Here is a 16,408-nt window from a genome sequence, read left to right as displayed (position 1 = left end):
GGCGGAGACAGGCAGCTCCGCCCAATTTGCACCGCTCGTTTTCGCTCTCAAGTACGCGTCATCCGTTGGCCTCTGATCTCATCGAGGAATTTGGGAGAGGAAGTGGGGGAAGAAGAAGAAGAAGAACAGAAACAACAGAAATCGCTCCATCGTCGTCGATTTAGAGCCCTCTTCCGCACAAGAAGGTAAAAATAAAGTTCCACACTGAAGTGGCAATTGTTCCTCCTCCATGGTCGGCTCCTCGCATTTTCGTAAGAAGCGTTATGACGCTGGTCCGGGATATTTTTCTAGTCTGTTCGAGCGCAAAACATGATCCGATCTGGTCTTTAAACCCCCTTCTTCAGGACATGGTCTTTCTGCCTTCGTTTACGAATTTACTTACAGGATTGTGGGATAAACTCGGCGTTGGTTCGTTGTTGCGGTATTGTAAGATAGCACTAAATAGGGTTAGTTAACTCGTCGTGAATCATAGAGATCTGGATGATCTTTTATGTTTTGCATGTTAACCCTAGGATCATTTCATACACTTGACTCTTCTGTCATGTAATCCTCATATTTATTTGTAAAAATGTTTCCTTTACTTCATCTGATATGGAGGAACTATTTTGGCACGCTAATCATTGGATCATTCCGTGTTCTTGTCCCTTGTGTCACGCAATCCTCAGTAGCGTGATTTTTCAATGGTAAAATTTTCTACCTGTTAAAATGTTATCCTTTGACCCCTTTTTTTGACGTATAGGCATTGGATAGATTAACGTGCCTTGTTCATTGGCGTGTTTTGAGCTGATCGGATTGTGGATGGCCTTTTCGTTACTCGTGTATTACAAGAGTCTACGGTTTCTTGTGACGTGCCTAAGTTGGTGTCTAAAAGGTCAGTTTTTTGTTGCAGGAAAATTATAGAAAAAATGTAGGTTGTCTCCCTTTCATTTTCTTCTCTGTTAGGTGCAGCCCCAAATTTACCATAAGGAATGGTGATTCTTTTCTTAGATTATAAATAATTGTTTTTTGATAAAATGATGGATATAATCCTCATTAATCAGCCTTCCACTATCATTTCATTTTCCTTTCTTCTTAATTTCGAATCTAGATCAAGTTGTCATTTCACAAACAACTTCAACAATGAAGTTCAACATTCTGATTGGCCAATTGGGGATGCCTGCATAGTGTTAGAATAAATTATTTGCTTGTGAACATAGTAAACCCGTTTGTTTCTTGTATTGATAGTTCAGTTAGAGAAGTTGTTTATCACTGTCATATATGTGCATCTAAACCAATTCCACACACCAACCCAGTGTTGTTAATGGCATGACTAAGGTGTGGAAGGGTATAAGACCCACCAAGGCCCTAATTCACCATTTCTCAGGTAAGGCCCACTGACACAAATAAGGCTTGCCCCTTGTGCACGTCATCAAAAACCTAGGGCCAAAAAGGCACACCTTGTGTATCTGTGTAGTTCTTGTATAAGGTCGTGACAATCAATCTGATTGCTTTATCATATATTCTATTAAAATTTTCCAATCCATGGGAATAGGAGAAATCGATTAGTGGACAACCTTCAATCATATATCTATTATAATCTTTTGTTCTTTTTTAATTCTGTTATATTTAATTGGTTTGTGCACCCCTCTTCTTTCTTCATTTTGTTTCAGTTGTATTTATATTATTTTATTTTAAGTTATGCTTTTCCATTTCTACTTTGGTTTTCTTGCTACATTGCTTTTCTTCTGGCTATTGCATTGATGTAGTAACCTCCTTTATTCTACCAAGATGTGAACTATATCTTCATATTCATCTTATTTGCATTGAACAAAATTATTTATACCATTTGAACTAAGTTTAAATTGGCATTTGAAGTTCAAATACAACTGAATAGCTTTTAAATCATATTTCTAAAAAAGGACAATGAAAACATATTTATCCTCTTGAATGATGTAATCATTAATGGCTAGAGGATACTAAAAGATCTTTCTCAATAATTGCTAGTCTATGTGGATCATAATCGGAATGTTAGAATTGAGGAAATACTTCATTTTCATAGAAAACATTGCATATGGAAATAATCCTTTTTGAAATGCCTATATCCTTGTGAATGAGAGTAGATGTGTTAGAAGTAGAGCCAGAGAAGGACAAAATTTTCAGGCATAAACCAATCTTTACATTGTCGATATAGATATGCTTCTAATTAACTATTAAAAATATCGCTGTTTGGATTTTTGTAGGATTAGTGTTTGACCCTGACAAAAATACCACCCTTTTAAGCACTTCTGGAGACAAATGAAAAAGCCTTAAGATACCAAATGTTCGCCAAAATTTGAGGGCAATTGCCTGTAGATTTGAGAAACCATTATAGCCTAATAGGTGCTGCTTTTCTTTGTGTTTACTATTTCTTCACAGATTTTCAGTCGATCTGTAGAAACTATACCACGCATATGAATGCAGTTAGTGTCTCCAAATTTTAGTTTTGTGCAATCTTTCTGCTTATAATGTGCGGCCCTGAATAGTCCAGTTGCATCTTGATCTAGAATCTTCATAGTATGTTGTCTCTTTAGAAAATAAGAAAATCATCCGTTTTTTTCTATATTTATTTTTACTTACTTTGCTATACCTTTTTTGCTGTTGCAGTTTCTTGAGGGTTACTGGAGTCCATCATGTCAGAAATGAATGTTGATGAACCTGTGAAACAAGATGAGGAGAATGCCATGCCATCATCTCAACAAGAGGTGATATTAGAACTTCCTTTCTCTTGATCTACAGGTGATATTAGAACTTCCTTTCTCTTGATCTACAGATTCATGCAAATGGTACTTGGGCCATAGCTTCTTGGGAACATATTGACCAGGTTGTATCAACTTATAGTTGTCATATGAAAAACTCTTTTGCAGGAGGAAGCGATTAAGAAAAAGTATGGAGGAATCTTACCCAAAAAACCACCACTCATATCCAAGGCAAGTTCATATACGTAGTTGGAACTGTTTCTTGCTGTCGTTTTATAACCACTGCAAGTAGTTTTTCTTAAGCATTCTTGGAAACCAACAGTTCAGATAAATTCTTTTTTAGGACCATGAACGGGCTTACTTCGACTCAGCAGACTGGGCTTTAGGAAAGGTATATTATCAGACTAAATATGTACAACACTAGTTTAATTTAAAATTTGATCTGGCCTTCTCTAATTCTACTTGGTTTTATAACTACAGCAGGGAGGGCATGCTCAGAAGCCCAAAGGACCAGTTGAGGCACTCCGACCAAAGTTGCAGGTACTGACCTTTTTGACAATTTTATGTTGAGCGGCAATCTAGTCATCAAAATTCATTCTGGTATCTGCAACATGATAATAAGCCATACTTTTAATGCAATTACATCATCATGTCAAAACGAAAGTAGAGTTACTTTGTGATCGAGTTTGCATCCTGTTGTTTTATATATATATAGCCTACACCTCAGCAGCAAGTACGTTCCCGTCGCTCATCCTACGCATCTAGCGACAATGAAGGTACACCTGGTTATTTGCTTTCATTTTACCATCTTTATTTTTCTCATTATCCATTCAAAATCCTTCTAGCCTAATCTCTTTCCAACCTATAGATGGGGGAAACCTTGTTACCGAGGACATGAATGATGACGACAACAACAACAATCAGTGATTGCATATTGTGGAGGTTCATGTAAACCTCTTAAGACTTAGTAGTTAACATTCTTCCTTTATGAATTTTGAAGAGCCGATTTTTAAGATTTCATGAACAAGAAACGAGGATGTTTTTGTATATGGAACAAGATATGGCCACTGCAACTTTCTTCTGCAGCTAAGACATATATCTCACTGGAGTTTGCAGTAGCCACATTGTTCTTTGTGACTTGATCACCTTTTTATGATGGACAGAAACATTGTGATGAGTATAATTTAATCCTGTATGGCTATTTGATAGCTGCAGTAAAATTACAGGAAAGTATGTGGGGAGTCCAGTCTTTAAGATGACATGATAAATATTCATCAGCAGTCTCACCTTGCAATGATGATTTGCCAAGAGCTACTAGTCAAGTCTAAGAGGTAACCATCACAGCACACATCAACACGCCACAAGTTCGTAATTTTTATAGATATTATTGATTTATCTTAACATATTTATATTGCCTTGCATTCGCTTGTGTCAAATATTCGTAGAATATGTCATCAATCATGTCAGGTTTATAATAATAATAATACAAAGATGATGTGACCATTTTGATTGCTTGTGATATTATCTTATCCAATCATCATAGACTTCAATAGTTTCATGTCAGATTTTTTTTATAATAAGTTCGTAATTTTTATAGATATTATTGAGTTATCTTAACATATTTATGTTGCCTTGCCTTCGGTTGGGTGAAATATTCGTAGAATATGTCATCGATCATGTCAGCTTTATAATAATAATAATAAAGCAAAGATGTGGCGATTATGATTGCTTGTGACATGGTCTTATCGAATCATCATATACTTTCATAATTACCTTAAAAAAAGATAAATTAGGTGAAGAGAAGGAAGGCCACAAAAAACATAAATTAAACAAATAAATAAAATGTAGAACATATGAGCGCAGAAACATTACAAAAGTATCCTTCCATCTCGCCTTTCTTTTATCTCAATCCACAAATGACGAATTGACCGGAAATGGAACGGCCTCAAATGGGGCGGCCGTCAACGGCAATGACTCTCTTCGGCCATCCCAACAACATTCCTGTTCCAATAGATCTCCGATGAGATTGTGCCTTTGATTCTGTCTCGTGGCAAGATCTACCGGCCCGCAAGCCCCCGAATCCCCTCCACACCTCTTGATTTCGCACGGGTACCCGATAAGAGAGATCCCGGTTCACAAATATACTCGTGTGGATTTCATGGATCCACCTCACGCTTGGGGTGAAGAGTCTTCGAATACTCACAAAGAAAGCCCCCTCCAACTCCCAGTTCCGTGGGAAGTTTTAGCGCACACATCCCGCTATATTAATCGGACAAGTTTGAGTCACTCCCAGGGGAAATCTTCTCGCTGCCGAAGGTGGGATCTTTTTGTGTCCGAATTAGAAGGAAAAGAGCGTTCTTTAGGCTTTGTTTGGGCTTAACCCGGAGGATGTTGTCGCTGACGTGCCCGAGCGTGGATCTTTGCCAAAGCGGCTGTCTGGGCCGGCGGCGGCTGAGGCCGCTGCAGATGTCCGGCTCGAGGCGCAGAGGTGGTGTTCGGTGCATGGTCTCAACGACGCGACATGGTATCTTTGGTTTGCTGGCTTGGTTAATTTGGTCGTGGAGAGTTGTTAGTGTTGTGGTGATTGTGTTTGAACTTGCCGCAGATGTTCCGAGCGCAGGAGAGGTCAGGAGTGTGACCGCTGAATCCAGAAGTGAACGCGTCCAAGTTTCTTCGTTGCTCGAAGTGGTTTCTGGCGACATGAAGATGCTAAATGAGAACCTAAAGTCGGTGAGTGTTGTAAATTCTGCAATTGTTCTTTGTCGTGTTACTGAAATGTTCTGGAATCATGGATTGCTACAAATAATTTCAGGAGAAATGTATTCTTTTTAATTTGATCTCAATAGTTTGGAACATCAAAAAATTGATAATTATGGTGAAAAGCGTGACTCATGAGCGAAATTTGTTACTTCAATCTTTAGTCTACATTCTGGGTGCAATAAGATGAAACGATTATGACCATTGCTACAAATAATTTCAGGAGAAATGTATTCTTTTTAATTTGATCTCAATAGTTTGGAACATCAAAAAATTGATAGTTATGGTGAAAATCGTGACTTATGAGCGAAATTTGTTACTTCAATCTTTAGTCTACATTCTGGGTGCAATAAGATGAAACGATTATGACCATTGCACTAAAATGAAGAGACAACTTTGATTATTCTTAGAATCAAGCAACAACTCTATTGTCTTCTTGTATAGAGAAGGATATGATATGTTTTTATGCTTTAGGTCACGTTGCAAGCCATGATATTGTTTTAGCATATGAATTAGGATAAGAATTCGGCAGCCTATACACAGCCTGCCTCACAAATAGGCCTACTACATGCTGTCGCCCAGTTGTAAACCAAAAAAAAAAAGAAGTTATGGTTTCTGGAGAACCAAGACTATTCGATTGCAGCATGCCTCCTCGACTCCTGATTTGGCTTTGTTTAAGCTTGAAGGTGGCAAAATACCAACTTGCAGGTTATTTTCTGGCACCCAACCATGTTGAGGAATCTAGAAATTTTCCTGTTATGTTGTTTATACTCTATACCATGGTTCCCCTCGCTGGTCCATGCCAATATACTAATCGGCCATCGGTACGGTATGTACCGATCTGTACTGACATCCCGATACATAGTACGATGGGACATATCGACAAACCGATAATTACCACTCATACCAGTCCCTATCGGATCGGTTTGCTACGATACAGTGAACCTTACTCTATATTATTACTACACGGGCAGTATGTTGTGGTATGACGAACCTTTCTCTATACTACTACTTATTTGCATCTATGATATATTTTGTTATGGTACCAAAATGATGGAGTTGGTTTCTGATGGTTTGAACTTTGAATATGGCCAAGGAAATGTTTTAATATGCCAGAGGTGAAGTGGTTAATACCAAGGATTGCAATTTCGGTCCGTATCGATTTATCGAGCCCTACTCGGTATGGTTTATACCAAGACGTACCGACAGTACACATTAGTACACCCAAAATCATTAAAAAATCTCTAAAAATATCTAAAAAATAAAAGAAGTTAGATTAGAATTTTTAAGTTAGAAATAAATATAAATTTAGTGTAATTTTAGTAAAATAATGTAAATTAAGATAGAATAGTGCAACATATCTTTTTTGAAATTTGAGGAATAGGTTTATGATATGTTCTGGATCGTCCTTCCGTTAATATTGAATTATCTACAAAGAAATTATTTAAATTATTAGATTATTTTTCATATGACTTAAACTCTAAGATTCAAATGAATTAAGTAATCAGTCGATGGATGTACCTGGTTCCACCACCAAAAAGAACGACGAGATTCCACGGGTGGTGGATCGGGATCCTCGATCCTATGTATCTGTATATCAATATGATATATTTGTTGGACTCAATCCCGAAATTGATCTCACGACATAGTGTACTAATACACCGTATGCATTGGTGCATCAATGTGGTGATGGTCATAGTCTGATCATCGTGAACCACATGTGTTTGAGGCTTCTCCTAAGGCAAGAACGAATGTGGCGTGTATTGGTTCAGAGTATAGAGAATGTCAGAACTTCTACTTTCGCTATTGATATGTTGCTCTGTATCATAAGATTGATCATTGTATTATTACTCAGAGAAGTATGACCAACTGTCATCGTACTACTGCCGGCCATAAGATTCTCCATAATATGAAGGCTACAAATACGATGAACTTCGCTCTATGTCAATGTCATGTAAGCTCTGTTGCATTTGCTCAAATCATAACTTTGTTGAGTTTAGAAGAGTGAATATGTAATAATAAGAGAGAGATGTAAGTGAAAAAAAAGTTCAAGAGATTGAGAGAGTGAAATAAGTTGAAAGAGGAGAGAGGAAAGGGTTTAAAAATCCTTTTCTAAGCCTCAAATGGTTAAATTTACAGTTTGAAATAGGGCAATCTCAACCCTTGATCAGTAACAGTCGAAATCCGACCATTACCGATCGGTACAAGTCCATAATGATCGGATTTTGATCGTTACTGCTCGGTATAGACCCTGTATTGCTCAATACAGTGTCAAGTGATTGGTATCGCCCGACAATAGATAGTTTGCATACCGGTATCCTGTCGGACCAATATGTTCCGCTCGTACCAGGTGGTATGCATCGGTACAGCAAACCCTGGTTGATACAGATGTTGACAAACGATATATGATAAGGCATAAAAGATATTATGGTACCAAAAGATGTTTTTTTAATATGGAGTTTATTTCTTATTTGCATCTATGATGGGGTAGAGGAAGGCCCAGAAGATGTTGACAAACGATATGATGCCCCTTAAATTAACTAGTGATCTTGTTCTTGATATAGCTCCATGGCCAAGAAAGAATCCATCTCATTGACCCTGAATAGTTGGGAGCTGTAGCTTGTCGTTGTAGAAATAGTTGACATCTCTTCACATCTATGCGATGTGAATGCACTGTGGGCTACATTTGCCAGATGAGTTCTCAGTGGTCGCATAGGATATGAAATTCCTTTTCTTAGTGTTCATAGAAAAATATTGACAGTTCTAATAAATACAATCATTTTTTCTATAGTATAACTTAATTAAATAAAAGTACTCCTTCCTGATGAAGTACCTTTTGAGTGTTGGTTGGATAGTATATAGTAGTGTTGTACTCATCTCCATAAAATAAATTCTGATATTAATCTGTTTCTTCATATTATGAAGATTTACTAACATGTGTTCCAGAGATACACATTTCAGAGACTTGGGAACACACTAAATATTTACCTGGTACAATATCGTGATATCATTGTGGCAACTGATCACTTTCTATGCTCCTATCATCTAATACAAACTAGTTCATTGAAATGTGATTCCTCTACAAATCAATACGAATTTAGTGTATCCAGTCGTAGAAGTTAGAAACATTTTGAAAATTTTCACTTTTATTAATAACATTAATTTCATATAAATATCTGTTTAGAAATTGGTTCAGAAATTAGAACAGTAGGATTTCCTCATGTTGAATTTATATCATCTTGTATATGATTCTTATTGTGTTCTTCTTCAGTTTAGTCTTTCTCAAGAAGTCTGTCACTTCTTTCCCCATTCTAATTCCAACAATTTACTTTATTGTTTCGTGCTTTCTTGGGTTTCTCTAAGCATATTCCAGATTTATTTCCTAGTGCTGGTTCTTAAAGGGATTCTTTTAGTAGAAGATTATGCTGTAACTCTTAATATTCACCATATCGTCGTGGCTGTAGGTTAAGCTTTGGTCAGCACCTAAGTAGGATATTTATATTTCTATTGATGACAAGCTTGTACTTCTACGTAATTAAATATATCTCAAGAAATAACTTATAAACCTTCTTATAGATCATTGGTGCAGAAAATCCAGTTCTAATATCTGCAGCAGAACAAATATTTGGTGCTGGTGGAAAGAGGCTGCGGCCAGCTCTTGTCTTCCTAGTGTCAAGGGCCACTGCTCAAATAGATGGCATAAGGTAAGTTTTTTCATTTGCCTTACCACACCTATCAACTGCAGAAAATAAGAGAGAAAAAACCCACCATGGATGATTTTAGTTATTCAAAGTCTAAAACAGGGAACTGACTATGCAACACCGACGTCTAGCAGAGATAATAGAGATGATCCATACAGCAAGTTTAATACATGATGATGTGCTCGACGACAGCGGGATGCGAAGAGGTACTATTTTATATAATAACTAACATGAGTTACACTTTCGTTCTGCTATAGCATTTAAACACAAACCTTCTAGAAATGATTTGAATGAATATGTGGCATCATAGAGAAAAGGAGAGAATTAGTTAAAGACTTCATTCAAAAGCTTATCAATTGCAAAGCTGCGATATAAATCAAATTTATTGGCTGTCATTCCACTCCACATTAACAACATTTGGCTCTCTTCTTATGAATGATATATCAATTTCATGAATTGATGTAACAAACAATCTGCAATAAGACTATGAATATCTGTTTTCTGGTATCGTGATTAAGGTCAAGTATATTTTGTTGCTGAGAATGAATATTATGTCAGCAATGCATAAATTCAGTGAATACATGGGTGATATGTTCTGTAATTCAAAGATACACAAACACCATATCAAACATGTGCTGGGCTATGGTAACAATTATTTGCACATACAAGTGGCGGCCTATGTAATATTGGGACCGGTGCAAGATGATTGATGATGTTGCCTTTATTAGTTGATGGCAGACATGCAACAGGAGTATTTAGATCTGCTCCTGCTAGTAAATCACTCTCGGAACTGGGTCAAGTGTCTTAACCAATTTGTTTAACTTGGATTAATGATGTAAGAAAAACCAAATGTATTACTGACCAGGTCACTCACATTGAGTTGATAGGAAACAGTTACACAAGAGGTTGTTTGTGATTGACATGATGCAATCATTAACTTCAGGTCCAAATTTGCTTTGATCTAAGTCTTTTGATGCAAATTTATGTTCTTCAGATTTTTACATAGAAGGAGAAAGCTTATATATACAATAGTTTTGGTGATTCAAGTATAATTGTTACCAATGAATAGAATTTACATGTGTAAAATGTTAAAAGAGTCTAGTTACATGTGAATTTTCATGGTAGTTTCTGGTCATGTTAGACTTGATTATGTCCACCTTTCTAGATGCCACAAAGTTGAATTCCTGTTGGAGTTTATGAAACATTGAGCAAAGGGTTTATAGCATACGGTTGTGTCACAAAAATGCTATGAACCTCTGGTTGCTCAAGTCTACTTTCTGCTAGCCGAGCAAATTTGTGACATAATATTCAGCAACTATGAAACAAATGGGGTCAGGTTGGTGAACAATCTGACAAAGGCCACAGACATATGCATAATTGTTAATTTTCTGACACCATCAAATTGAGTTTAGACATTTCTGTTGCTTGAGTTCAAACCGTGTTAATATTTTTCAGGGAAAGAAACCATTCATCAAACTTATGGGACGCGAGTGGCTGTACTAGCAGGAGACTTCATGTTTGCACAATCTTCTTGGTACCTTGCGAATCTTGAAAATATTGAAGTCATAAAGCTCATAAGTCAAGTATGTTAGGCAGATCTCGTTTTTTTTCCCCTTTATTTTTGTTCTTTAATTATACACTTTGCCTTTTCTCCTTAAATTGCTATCTTGCTACAGGTTATCAAGGATTTTGCTAGTGGTGAAATAAAGCAAGCGTCAAGCCTTTTTGATTGTGACCTTACTCTTGAAGATTATTTGCTTAAGAGCTACTACAAGACTGCATCTTTAATTGCATCAAGCGCAAAGTCTGCTGCTATATTCAGCAGTGTCAGCACTAGTATATGCGAACAAATGTTTGAATATGGAAAGAACCTCGGTCTCTCCTTCCAGGTAGTCGATGACATTTTGGACTTCACCCAGTCAACAGAACAGCTGGGGAAGCCTGCGGGCAGTGACCTGGCAAAAGGGAATCTGACTGCCCCAGTTATATTTGCTCTAGAAAAGGAGCCAAAACTCAGAGAAATTATCGACTCCGAGTTCAGTGAAGCTGGTTCCTTAGACACCGCAATAGAATTGATTCTTGAATGTGGTGGGCTCAGTAGGGCTCAAGAACTAGCAAAACAGAAAGCCGATTTGGCTATCCAAAAGCTCCAGTGCCTTCCTGAGAGCGAGTATAGAAACTCGCTCGAAGGAATTGTGAAATATAATCTTGAACGGATCGACTAGGAACCTTGTATCATTCGATCAAAGTTGAGCCTCAGCAACACCAAAGAACGGCTGCCACAACGGATGGAAGTGTAAGTGTTTGCAAGTGTACACTTGCTATAGCCCTGCATTCATGCCTTGTTTCGCAGGAGAACAAAATGAATTATAAGTTCTGGCATGTATGTGGTGGTACATTTGAAGCAAATCTACTATTCGAGGAAGGTACAATTTGTTTGTTTGCGGTTCTTCCCAGAAACACACATGTAAAGCTACTCAAGTATTGTCTCACTGCTGATGGGCTGTATTTATGGGATAAGTTAAAAGATACATTAGGTTGATCAAAGTTCAGTTTAATACCACTGACATGCTACATTTCTGAAGTGTTTGAATCTCTGTGTATAATTTTATTTGTCGATTTAATAATTATGTTTGCTCACCAAACATCAGCTCTTGATTTCTGCATGTTCTTTGCTCATTCAGGTGAGCCTGGTTCTAAGCATCCAACATACCATTTCCTTTTCCTGGATTCTACACTTGCCAAACTTTATGCAGACTTCAATTAATGAAGTACTTAACAGTCTTCTACGTTAAGAATGTTGAGGAGATTGTGTCCACCAACAGATCTTGGCATTGAAATGCTCGTCTTCTGTCTTCCAAGTTCTACATCTGACTTTTTAGGTTCAGAGCCGGTTGCTGGTCGATCTTGATCTCCCTTTTGTCAACGACCCTCCTCCAGCTGAGGCACCAAGAATGGTGATCGGACCAAACCCACTCGCTTCTTCTGGTTCAATGGATCTGAGAATTACCCTGGGCTTGAACAGTGACTCCTCAGCCCATGGAGTCATTTCACGTTCATGTAGGAGATGTTTGTACTCGTGCCTGCAATTGTTTCTCTTCCAGGTTACACTGTCAAAGAAAGGTTCAACTTCAATTTCCTTTGTTCATCTGATGCGAAGTGGATTTCGCATGGCCTACATCTGATTTGGGGAAGCTCCCCTCTGCAAAGTGCAGACCACGGGTGACAAAGACATCTGCCATGGGGTACTTAATTCTCGGCCTTTCAAGGCCACACCTACAAGCTGGAAGATAGCAAGTCATCAATTGATAGATTTCACCAAAGAGAGAGAGAGAGAGAGAGATGCTTCCACGCCAGGCCAAACCACAAGCGCGCCCCCTGCGAGTGGTCCTTGAGGGGTAAGGATTCCTTCTCTAATAAAAGCAAGCTAACACAAGGACCTCACTACTTCCGGGTCTCACTACTTCCGGTTGCTGATAGAGACGGTCTCTTGGTACATGGCCATATCGGACCATGCATGCCTGTCATAGCTCGACTTCATTTGCGTCTGAAGCTGATGATCCCCAGAGATCTAATATTAACTTTGTTTTGTGTCTTGTTTTATGGTGACATGCATTGCCCTTTCTTCTCTTAGCTACTGTTGCTGTGGATTCTCTCTCCCCTCACCGTAGTGACCTTTGAATCACAACACAATATGTTCTCCTACCACTGATTGTTTCTTCATTTTCTTCCGTCTTTTATGGACTTTGAATTATGCAATTTGCTTAGTGTTTGACTCATTGATTGTACTCACCGAATTCCTCAACAGAAGGAAAGCATTGACCAAAGAGCATGAAATTAATCCTATATATATATATATACATCCCTCCAAGTGTAGAGGGGTCAGTGATGAACAATAATCCATAATAATATTTTGAATACTATGTTATAGTGTTTTCTTAGAATTACTGAAAATAATATAACATAGTGTAAAAATATTTTTACTTGACCAATTCATCCTATGAAAAGAGAGGAAAAAGAGTTTTCCAAATATTAGGCAAAAAAAATATTCTGAAAATAGGAGCACTTCTCGAAAAAACACAATATATATAATAGATCTTTTATATATTTATATTTATATTAATACATATTGGTTGGTGAAGAAGACCACCAGCAACCGTTAGGTTCGCCATTACTGTTTAGGTATGAGACGAAGAAGCTACAACCGAGGAAGACGACGCAGTGTGAGACGACGGTCCATATCTCACCTACTTCCACAAGCCAAACGTGTCGCCCACTTGACTCCACCGATCCTATCCGGCAGAAGCAATTGGACAAGCCGGCCATCCATGGTCTTCGCCTCGTACCCAACCAACATGACTAGGTGAATGAGGCGTTTCACCAGCCATTTCCAAGCTCTCTCTCTCTCTCTCTCCCTATCAAGACAAGCAGACCCAATGAGAGCATATTTTCCACACGTACTTGGCCTTCTCTATCAAGAATTCGGCTTGTGTGGGAATTAAAGTAAGCGTCGGTCGGTGAGGGGTAAATTTAACGTGACATTGAGACTTTTGTGTTCGTCGTCGACGTCCGAGTTGCATAAACAACTACCTACGCGGTAATTACCTGAGGTGTACATTCACTCGCTTCAACCAAAGAAACCTTCTTTTCTTTTACTTTCTTTCGATTAGGGGGAATACCAAATCAACTCGAGCATCATATGAGGGGTGCCAACTAAGGTTGACTGATCTACTTTGCTCGAATCAGGACGACGACTTACATCCGGCGATCTAGTTGATGAAATCATTTGTAATTGCAATCTAAGTCGAAAGCATATTACACCCAGCATTATGGATGTATTATGATACTATCATTTTTTTCTCATAATATTTTCGAATCATTAGTGTTAAAGAAAAATATCATTGACATGAAGTCATCTGGGTAAAGTATAATTTTTTTAGACTCATTTTCGATACAAAGATCGAGGTTAAGATATTCCCGAGTCGATCCCTTCGATGCTTATATCATTATTGAGTTCTATCTCTTTTTTTTTCTTTTTTAATCTAGGGTTAAGAGTGTATTTCTATACTAACCTTAAGGAGGAAGAATATCTTGTAAGGAATCATGTGGAGAAAATAATTTATAACTTATCCGAACTATTTTTTAGGTTTTCGAGAATATTACTATGAATATTTTTCAAAGGATGTAACTTGACAACTCAATAACCAACCCAAGCTGCTTTTTAGGCTTCTATTCTCGTGGACATGGACAGGAGAGTATTGGCTTAACATAAAGTTTGGGTGACGAATGATGAGTAATTAATTTTATATTCCTTATCAATTAGGTAGGGTAGGCCTCACAATGAGATTTCATGCCGACCATATGATTTGATTGTTTTGTTTAATATACATAAGATTAGTAGAAATGAGGGCTAATAGATTATTAGATTATTCACTTGTTTCTTTTTCCTTCTGAGTTTCATATCAATTACTTTAATCTTACTTAGAAAATGTCAAAGAATAAATAAGGCACGAGAAGGAAAAGACAAAAAAAGGTCCCTTACCAACCACATAATTATAATGTGTGGTCACATTGTCGAGCTAATAATTTAAGGCAAACTTTTTGGGTGCAATATGTCTAAATGAAGACAAGTTGTTATTATTATTATTGAAATCATTAAGAAACTAGTAATATACATATATGGAAAACCTCATCTCATTATTTGTTTGATTGTTGAACTTAAATATTAAAAAAAAAAAAAATGAGAGACCCAATCCCTCATTCTAATGTGTCAATATGATCTTTATTGCCATCTTGTAAGCAGTGGTCAAATTGATTAGATTATGGTTCTTTAGATCCAACACTCAATTGAAGGTTCCATTTTTTTAATGTTTGTTCATAATTAATTCAACACATTGGGCCTAAAAAATATTGTTATTTTAAACAATTTTTTTACATTATTTATGAAAAGTATACTCCTTTTTTAAATGTGTTTATTTATAATATATCTCATTTTGATAGCGAACGGGTCGGGTCGGTACACCCACCACCTCCGAGCTGACGTGGCACCCACAGTATTTATATTCGCATACGCGTTGACTCTATTTTGCTGGATTCGTGCAATCTAGTCGCTGCCGATAAATAAAGTCTTCGCCATGGCTTGGCTTCCTCCGGACACGATTTCCCCAAGGATAAGATTGACCGGGTTCAAAGGAACACCGTGTCCATGGCAGCACCGGCCATGGCTCCACGAGCCGAAGCTTGGAAGCACGGGAAAGAGAGGACTAATGTGCCGTCTCACAAGTGGCGACGGACGCACCGACGCATGCATGCAAGCTGCACCCATTTCACGTGGCAGGAAAGCGATGAAGGGAAAGATGCGTGACGCTGCTGCGAGGAAAAGCCTTTACGTCGACTGTTGCTCCTCTGTACACTTTAAGTCCTCGGTCATCCCATTGACGAAGAAGAGAGCAGCAGCTTGCAGCACGTGGAAAGAACCTTGCGCTGTAGATTAGGCATCCATCAAGAAAGGAGAGAGAGAGAGAGAGACGATCGGATTAACTTCTACTTTATTGTGTCGGTTCTCAAAGAGATTATTGACTCTGCAGTAACAGAAGCGAAGGAGTTCGTTCATGTTTCTCTGACTATAATATGCAGATATCACAAGGGAAACATCGAGAATGATGACAGATTAAGAATCATATGTCTGAAGACATGCTATACCTCTGAAGTCACTGTAATGGCTGTAGGATAGGTGTTGGGGGAGTCTGCAAGAAAGGGACGCATCGGTAAACCACCCTGTCGGCTGATCTTTTACTCCCATGGCTGTCACATGGTGATTTAAGAGCTCAGCCGTTGCCATCAATACCTCCATGATGGGGTTGCAGGGTCTCCATCTCCATCCTTTCACCTCCTTACCCTTGAAAGATTGTCAGGAAGAGCATGCTCCTGTTTGATCATATAATAATTGAGGCCAACCTATGAACAGGAGATAAGCAGCATTTATATCGTGATTGAATCTTGATGCATTATTTTGCACTCGTGGTGCCTACAGCTGGAGCAGAAGACAAGCAACCACTGAGAATGCCTACAAGAAACCACAGTTGTCAACCATCACTGATACAAGTCACTTTATTTGAGCTCAACCATGAATAGCTCTGCAATATACCGAGGCCAAGCATTGAGTGCCACGCTTCAGACCTTGTGTTTTGTTAGCTTCATTCAGCACTGGCTGTAATCCCTGCAGGTTGTATGATA

General features: G+C 38.1%; 2 protein-coding genes across 4 annotated transcripts; both read left to right on the top strand.

The window, feature by feature from the left end:
* The first annotated feature begins 46 nt into the window (after positions 1-46).
* LOC135641101 (uncharacterized) lies at positions 47-3,832 on the top strand. Of its 3 annotated transcripts, XM_065156148.1 has the most exons (8): positions 60-185; positions 740-871; positions 2,623-2,720; positions 2,883-2,945; positions 3,058-3,105; positions 3,195-3,254; positions 3,430-3,490; positions 3,583-3,832. In XM_065156148.1, the coding sequence occupies exons 3-8, from the start codon at positions 2,649-2,651 to the stop codon at positions 3,639-3,641; spliced, it is 363 nt and encodes a 120-aa protein (XP_065012220.1). In that variant the 5' UTR covers positions 60-185; positions 740-871; positions 2,623-2,648; the 3' UTR covers positions 3,642-3,832. The 3 variants fall into 3 exon arrangements, with proteins under 3 accessions (XP_065012219.1, XP_065012218.1, XP_065012220.1); XM_065156147.1 differs by lacking the exon at positions 740-871 and having other exon boundaries at positions 47-185; positions 3,198-3,254; XM_065156146.1 differs by lacking the exon at positions 740-871 and having other exon boundaries at positions 47-185.
* Positions 3,833-4,581: 749 nt separating this feature from the next.
* On the top strand, positions 4,582-11,756 carry LOC103989203 (solanesyl-diphosphate synthase 2, chloroplastic). The gene is made up of 6 exons (XM_009407996.3): positions 4,582-5,238; positions 5,320-5,444; positions 9,048-9,175; positions 9,275-9,378; positions 10,628-10,755; positions 10,849-11,756. The coding sequence occupies exons 1-6, from the start codon at positions 5,103-5,105 to the stop codon at positions 11,395-11,397; spliced, it is 1,170 nt and encodes a 389-aa protein (XP_009406271.1). The 5' UTR covers positions 4,582-5,102; the 3' UTR covers positions 11,398-11,756.
* The last annotated feature ends 4,652 nt before the right edge of the window (positions 11,757-16,408 follow it).

Source organism: Musa acuminata, chromosome BXJ3-6 (genome assembly GCF_036884655.1).
Source record: "Musa acuminata AAA Group cultivar baxijiao chromosome BXJ3-6, Cavendish_Baxijiao_AAA, whole genome shotgun sequence".
NCBI lineage: Eukaryota > Viridiplantae > Streptophyta > Magnoliopsida > Zingiberales > Musaceae > Musa > Musa acuminata.
Note: the sequence above shows the minus strand (reverse complement) of the source record. Positions and strands in the feature narration are given on the sequence as shown.